This window comes from Nicotiana tabacum, chromosome 11, assembly GCF_000715075.1.
Source record: "Nicotiana tabacum cultivar K326 chromosome 11, ASM71507v2, whole genome shotgun sequence".
NCBI classification, from domain to species: Eukaryota; Viridiplantae; Streptophyta; class Magnoliopsida; order Solanales; family Solanaceae; genus Nicotiana; species Nicotiana tabacum.
Window position 1 is genome coordinate 135389570 of NC_134090.1, and position 8541 is coordinate 135398110.

Sequence of the window (8541 nt, forward strand, 5' to 3'; positions counted from 1 at the left end):
CTGAGCATTCTTTCTTCCTCATCAGCAGCCACTTCTTAGCGCAATCTGCATGGAAGTCATGGCTACATTGAAGTGTGCCAATGGTATCTTCATCTTGATATTCAAATGCACAGATAAAACAAGCATTTTGTTCCTCATCATTACAAACTGGAGCATAATAAGTTATCGTTTCCAAATACTTAGATATGTCCTTCGCAGCAAACTCCCTTCTTGTTTCAAGACAGAGGCAGAACCAGAACTTTTTATTTATGGGTATTACACCAAAAAATTATTTTTGTTTACTGGGTTCTGAATAGTTATTTGTACATATTAAATAAAAAATGTAAACATTACAGTTAATGCTGCTAATTAGGCAATGAGAAGGTAAACGTGTTTTAACTTGAATATATGATCAATAGCTTTTTTAGAAACTTAGGAAAAATGTGTCTTTTAGACGAATTTATTTTTGTCCCTTTTGATAAGCATCTTTAGGCTTAGGTCTACTAGTCAGTTTTAGCTGAAGTTTGTTATTTTGTTTGTAATTGCTGAACTTAAACGTTTTAGTAGCTGAAGTTTTGTTCTTTATTTGTTGAACTTCAGCATGTTTTAGCTGAAGTTTTGTTCTATATTGCTAAACTTCAACATGTTTTATGCTATAATGTAATTGATTTTTTATACAGATAATAAGTTTATCATAAGTAGAATTAGTAACTTAAAAACTAGATAAATGATTTAGCACAACAGATTAAAATGCATTGATAATGTACAAAGCTGAATCCAACAAGTTACTATCATCTTCTTCAAAATTTACTTTAGAAAGTTATTTATAATTTGTTTTTAAATAATATGATAAACATACTTATGGCAATCATTCCCATGAACTGAAGTTTCATAGCAGCACTAACAGTAGCAGAAGAAAGAAGAAGAAGAAGAAGAAAACGAAGGAGAAGGAGGAGGAGAAAGGGGCTGAAGTTGTTTAAAAACTGAGTACAAGTTAAAACTTTTTAAAAAATTAGGTATAAATTAAATGGAAGCGACTAAATAGAGCGCCCCGTGCAATTTTTAAGTTAAGGGAGGACTATTAAATTGAAGATGAAAAAAGCGAATTCCAGAAGAACTCCGGGAATTTTTAACTTGCACTAACAACTTTATCTCCAAAACCTCTCCCTCAATTCTTGTTGTCTTGGGAGAATTGAGTGTGGTGGGCTGATAACTTGTTAGGTTACTCTTTTTAGCTTATTTTTAGTCCTAATTTTTTGATAGGCCTACCAGACCTCACTCCAATTATTACATTCTTTAATTGATTCCCCCGAATCCAACCTGTCAAACTTAAATATTTGACAAGTTAACTAAGGATGTGTTTGGTAACAAGGAAAATGTTTTCCTAGAAAAAAATTTCATGAAAAATTCATGGTTTTATCACTTATTTTCTCTTTGTTTGGTTGGTAAGCGGAAATTTTTTCGAAAAATATTTTCTAGTGTTTGGTTAGAGAGTAAAAAATATTTTTTTAGAAAAAAAAATTTTTATGCTACCCTCCTCACCCCCATCCCCCAAGTCCCCATGTTTCCTTACTCTCCCCACTTCCTCCCCCCCCCCCCCCAAATACCCAACGTTTTAGGACTCTATTTTCTTCAATAATTTAATTATTCTCCTAAAAATTTACACAAACCCAAAGGAACTAATGTGTTGCTTTACATTTTTACGCAAAACAAAGTTGAAATTTATGCTCCATAATTATAAAGAAAATGCTCTTTTTTTGACTGAAAAAGAAAGTACTCTTTCTACAACATGAAAATAAAGTAATCATTTTATTGAAATAAAAGAAAATACTTTTTCTACATCATGAAAAGAAAATACTCATTTTATGAAAGAATATACCTTTTTTATAGTATCATGAAAAGAAAGTACTTTTTTTGTTAAAATAAAAAATATATTTTTTATATCATGAAAAGAAAATACTTATTTGTTAAAATGAAAAAAAAACTATCTATAACATGAAAAAGTAGTATTAATAATATTTTTATATAGGGTGAAGGTGGGGGAAAGGGTGGGGTGTGGGGTGGGTTGGTGGGGAATAGGGTGGGAAGGTTGAAAACGAGTTTTAGAAAATGTTTTCCCTTCTCTTGATAGAGAAATTGGAGGAAAATGAGTTCATGAAGAAAATATTTTTCAAAACATTTAATTCAACCATGAGAAAATTAGAAATTGTTTTCCTTCGTGCCACACATCCATCAAATTTGATACCGCTAGAATAAATGAGCCTATGGCTAAAATGATGTTTAATGAACGGACGTATCTATGGATCTCACCGGACAAATTCTCAGTAAAATGGGAAAGTAGAAATGGAACGTATTCAGCACAAGACACATTTGCTAGTTAATCACAATTCAGCAGCAGCACCGTCACGCAGTGGCGAAGCTAAAAAAGATTTCAAAGGTGTTCAAATTTAAAAGCAGTGAAAAAATTTCTGAAAAAGAATGTTCAATATGTATTATATACCTCTAAAACGTAATATTTTACCTATATATGCAGTGCAATTTTGCGACGAAGGATGATCAACCATGTGGCTTCGCCCAGCACCATATCTTTGGAATTAGATCTTCGTTTTGTTTTTGTGCTAGCTCTGTACCCTACTGTTTGGAACTATGAACTGTTCCTCCTGCGTTTTCTGTATCAAGCAGCCACCTTCTACTAACTACAAATGCAGTACTCATCCTCCTTTAAAATCGCTCCAAGAAGTAACAAAATTTCCAATTATATGATTTTCCTAGAGTTAAGAAAAATGTCTGTATTGTACACACCAATCGACTCAAACACGCTTCTGCTCCCAATAAGATACACTCTTCCAATAATGTATACTTACCCTGCCACCAATTAGTTTTCTCCACTAAGCAGCAGAAACTTCTGCAATATCAATGCTGCGGCGCTGCCGTGTATGACCACTAAACTTTGCAGCAAATTGATTTTTGTTTAGCTCTTCCATTAGGCAACAAGTTCCATTAATTCGACTTAATTCGGTTGTGGTTTTCGGATATAGTGTTAAAATGAAGTATTGGAACGTCTGTCTAAAGCCAAAAAGCAACTGTAGTCTCTAATTATGTATGTATTCAGCCACTATTCTATTTTATGAATTAACTTACAATTGATTCGACTGTCCTTTCAATGTACCACCACCTAGCCTATAATACACGGAATGTCTCGGTCTTCATATAAAGTTGACTTGAAAAAATGAACCACAAGGAGAGAAACGGAGATGGAGAAAGAGTGGGCTAGCTCGACAACGATGGTTATTCTACATACACTTGACATACCAAGTATTACCAACTACAAGGACAATGAGAAACCGAGCTTATTTTTCAGTGCACAATACTTTGTTTTCCTGGTCAGAATAACAAAGTGCACTAATATGGAATACTCCAAAGGTCCCTATAGACAACACGTATATCCGATCATAAAGTGCACTAATTTCGAATACTCCAAAGGTCCCTATAGACAACACGTATATCCGATCTTCACAACACTTTATATGTGAACCGTAGGAACCGAGTTCCAAAAGCAAGCTTCCAGGAAACATTCTGGAGCATCAAGACACATCAAATTATTGTCAAGACACAAACTACTATAGAATCAGAAAACAGGTACCACAGATTAGGTGGACAAGAAGCGACTCATCCATGAGCGGAAGCGGGTCCAAGCTTGCTCGACAGCAGCATCTTCTACATCAGGCATCCCCATTTTCTTCCTCCTCTCAACACCCTCCGGCGACTTGTTCATGAATGCATGTCCAGTCTGTGGATAGAAGTAAACCTCATTTGGAACTCCTGATGCCTTCAGTTTTTCCTCTAGAGCTTTCCCAGTCTAGAAATCATATCAATGATAAGTTAAATTCATAAACTGTATTCGCAATCACATGAACGTATGTATACTTGTCTGTCCAAATTACATATCTTCATTAAACGAGGAAAGATTAAGTGTTCAGCTTAAGATGGTCAATACCACATTCAGGGACCAGCTAACATACAGTAGATAACATCCTCGAGTTAAAACCAGAATAACCCTAATAATGCAACACAAATGTACTCAGGCTCAAGAGCTCATTGCTCTAGCTATCTAAGAACTACCTCAGGAAGGAAACCTTCAAATTTGTTTGTGTGTTCTTCGATTTTTCATATCGTTCCTTTTCTTATGTGTTCTCCAATTTTTCATATCATTCCTTTTTTACATCAATCAATGAGGCTACACAATATTCTTTAAACCCAAAAGAAATTAATCTGATATACTTGAACCTCGTTTAAGTTTCCTGTTTTGTTCTTTCTTAAACCCTCTTTTTTTTTTTGTGGGTCTTGGAGAACCTATTTGAAATCAAAAGCAACTCACAACTCTCTGTTGATAATAGAACAAAGGCCATAATACTCGTATAGATGCATGTATCAACATAGTGGTGCAATAACATGAGTAATGATAGACAAGCATGCCTTTAGCCGCCAACCCCTCCCAATATCCCACAACTAGTTGCAGTAACCATGCACCATGGTAAACGCAATGGAAAGCAGGATAGACTAAATTAGTAAATAGTTGAAGAAAGAAACTCATTGTTCAAAATTCACTACGATACAGTAAAATAATGCTTCATGATCATGACATGAAAAAAGGATCATGCAGATAATAGAAGCCAAAAAAGCAACAAGCCAACAACCTCAGTAAGCTTTAAAGAAGAAAATCTTTTTAGTTGGATATACCTTTACATCTGAAAATCCAACTAAACCATCATCTTCACCAAAATGTGCCTGCACAGGTGCCTTAGCATTAACAGGATCAGCAAGTTCTGGTGAAGGAACTCCATAGAAGGCTACAACTGCATCGACACCTGGGACCAGAACAGAACTTGCAATGGCAAGAGCACCACCCATGCAGTATCCAGTAACACCAACCTAATACCACATATTTGTTAATCATAAGCACTCACATATAAAAAACAGATAAAAAATGTTGATAACTCTACTAATCTACAGAACACTCCAAATGTATTATCAGGTAAAAGAATTAGAAGCACCACTTGATGAATTCCACACAACGCACGCCATAGAGTAAGCAGTTCAATGAAAACCAACAAGACAAAGTATGCTTAAGAACTTAAGAAAAGCCTCAGGAAACACAAGAAAGGGTTTACAACATATCATGATTAAATTCATCGCATGATTTGGCAAACCAGTGCATCATTTGGCAAACATTTTGGGTATGTGCAGATTTCAGGAAAGAACAGAATATAATAAGGAAAAAGGTCAGTTTATGTGCCAAAGACTCTCGGTCCTTCCTGAAAGACGCCACTAGAAGATTGCCTCACTTTATCATCTAACAAAAGCTAATACATGGTTGAAGATGGAGGTCTAAGCTGACCATGTTACTCATCATCAAAGATGATGGTAAACCGGTTTAGGAAAAAATAAAGCACCACTTACACTAAACGTATAATTTAAGTTCATATTTCTCTTAAAATCCACTTATGCTATTATGCAGGGACGAAATCAGTGGACTAACTTTGAAATATTTCATTCTAGCATTTTTCTTTCTAAAGAAACGGCGGTGTGTACAAAGGGCAGGGACGTAGTCAATGGAGCTAATGACTCGTGCTTACTAGGAATTCCTTGTTGAATTCATTCTAGCAGTTTAATATGTTGTCAATTAGCAACCAATTGACACTTAGCAAGCAACTAGACTTTTTGAAGATTGTCACTGAAGGAGGGTCATTCAGCCTATTCTAGGGTAGGAGAGCACAAGAAAAACTAGAAGAGAGGGATTGGCATGCTTGAGAGAGAGAGAGAGATGGTATGAGAGAAACAAGGGTTAAACATGAAAATGGAAGCTTGCGAAAGAGAGGTAATAATATCGGTGGTTTTCATTGAAAATAAACAAGGAAAGGTTTCAGCGGTTACTTGGCAGACTCCTCCTTCAAGCTCCCAACTCAGATTGATTCCTCAGTGAGAATTAATCAATTTGGCGAGTTTCTTTATAAGGTATGCTCTTTCTAATATAGTAAGGAAGCAAAGTCTTACTGCCATTTGATATTTGGTAGGCATAATTTAGGATTAAAGGTGTAGAGAGTAAAATAGGTTGTATGTAATTCTAAGCTTCATTCACCAAACGGAAATGGAGGACAAATTATAAAATATCCCCAGAAAATATTCGAATTACCTTGAGAAAGATCAAAAGGAATGACACAATTCACTTCGGACGAAGAGTACATAGAACTCAATAATCCAAAGTATAGAGGCGTTCAAACTATGTTGCAGAAGAACTAAACTGCTTACCTAGAAACATTTGATATTAAGTTTCACAGGCAAACACCTAAATATATGGTCAAATAAGCCATGTCTTCTTTGCTTTTAAGTAACTATAGGTTGTTTCCTTGTTAATGTTCAAGGATTAAGAGGCAGTGGAATAAGGAGAAGATTTTAAACATAAGAATTAGTTGAGGATTACACTGGCAGAACCTGTGTGTACTGACATCAAATCATATCAATTAACGATACTTATTTCCTTATTATTTTTTTGACAAAATTCCAATTGAAGGTGCAATCAGATAAGTTGCCAACGCATAGCTAGCTACTATTTATAAAAAGAGAGCAATTGTGAACTTCAACCATGTAGAATAAAGGAGAACTACTATCCTGTATCAAAAAAGAATTATCAACAACACGCACAGACGCAACTTTAAACTTATAGTCCAGCTACTCCAGGCAATATTCCTGTCTCTAAATGGTGTCTATCTAATTAGTCAACCTTTACACTCTAAAACATCAACAGCTCTCGATATCTGAGAAATTAAACAGGTGCATGAACCAATAGCTTCATGTCAGACCATCTTAGTTGACAACATTGACTGTAGAATAAACACCAAGTACCTTGTTGGAACCGTTTGACTTAAGCCAGTTAACTGAAGCCTGAATATCTTTGACAGCCCCTCGCCAATCAAGACCATCCATCAGATGTTGTGCTTCTGCGACATCTAACCCAACTTTTCCACGGTACAAACTGAAATCGCATAAAAAAAGAAAAAAGGGAAAAAATTACATCATCAGCTATACCGTGATATGACATTCATCAATTGAAAGTTCATGTGTGAGAAAAAGAGTCTTACTCAGGGATAAGTGCTTTGTAACCAGAATCAAACTGAGAAATTTTCTGAGCATGGTTTTTAATCTCAAAATCAACACCCCACCACTCCTGAAGCACAACGATTCCAGGGGCATCATCCTTTCCAATTACATATGCATCAAATGTCTGCATGATAAGATCACTCAAATGAATCAGAACAAAAGGACATCTCGAATATCATACACAGATAAGCTCTTTTATTCTTAATAACTATGGTGTCATGGCCAACTTGTGCTCATCGCGACTAAATCCACCGGGTACCTGCTATCTCCCACCAGCACAAGTACCAGCTAACTCTACCCACCAAGGTCTGAGCAGATGGGAAGAAATCACCTAGTGTTTTGTTTTTTGCCTTCGTTGGAATTTGAACCCTGAGACCTAATGATGATTCTCCTCCCACTTCATTAACGACTAGGCTACACCCTTGGTTGCCAGATGATCAACCATTTAACTATGCCTCAATCCCAAATTAGTTGCAACAGGTAATATGTATTAAATCGGCGCCTATTCAAGTCTATTTCAGATGAGCACTTTTTAATCAGAACCAATAATTATCCAAACACTAAACAAGCAAAATGCTAGTTCTTCCATCTTTCAGAATCTAATCAGCAAGCCCTAAGCTAAAATTTGCTCGTTACAACAAATTTCTCATCAAAATCAATTCTCAATGAAATTTGCACACTACTCTATATCAGGCTCTCCCATTAATCTAATTCAAAAATTTTATTCCGAGTCCTCTAATTTCTTCTCCCTTCCACCCTCCGGGTAAGGAAAATTGAAATATTATCAATCAACAATCAACTACACCTCAATCCTAGAGTAATTAAGGACAAGCGACGCAAATAGCAATCTGTCATTTTACGATTGAAAGTGAGGCAAGTAGAAAAATGAAAATGAAAAAAATACTTACAGTATCATCCCTTTGAATCTGAACTTTTTTGAAGGGAGTAGCAGAGTCAGCCATAGCGCGAACCTGAAAGCGAGAAGCGGAGAGACAAGGCGAGAGTGTTCGAGCTACAGAGAAAACTAGTGTAGTATGTGTAGGTTTGACTACGAGAAGGCTACCTGCGAATATTCTAGAACAAGTCGATATCATGCTTCCACCAATAGGGTCAAGTTTGAACAGGTTAGTTATGAGGAAATTATAATAATAAAATTTGTAATTTTTTTTTCTGTTTCTCGTGTTCCATATCAGCTTAATTCGGATTAACGCTGCATAAAACAATAATGGAATTTTTACCCCTATAGCAAGGTTAACACATTATTTATTTTAAATAAATATCTTTTAAAAAAATTATATTCTATAGATACTTTTTAAGGTTTATAGCAAAATATTTAATTTTGATTATGTCCTAGCTCTAAGCCACTAAATACACTATTCAGTTACACTATTTTCTTTCTCTCTC

General features: G+C 35.4%; 1 protein-coding gene across 1 annotated transcript; it reads right to left on the minus strand.

Annotated features, from left to right (window-relative positions):
• Nucleotides 1–3332: 3332 nt before the first annotated feature.
• Nucleotides 3333–8251, minus strand: LOC107762794 (uncharacterized). Its single transcript, XM_016581186.2, has 5 exons — nt 8046–8251; nt 7119–7261; nt 6883–7012; nt 4720–4911; nt 3333–3838 (listed from the first exon to the last, which is right to left on the minus strand). Exons 1-5 carry the CDS (start codon nt 8229–8231, stop codon nt 3629–3631), a joined length of 861 nt encoding a protein of 286 aa, XP_016436672.1. The 5' UTR covers nt 8232–8251; the 3' UTR covers nt 3333–3628.
• Nucleotides 8252–8541: the final 290 nt, after the last annotated feature.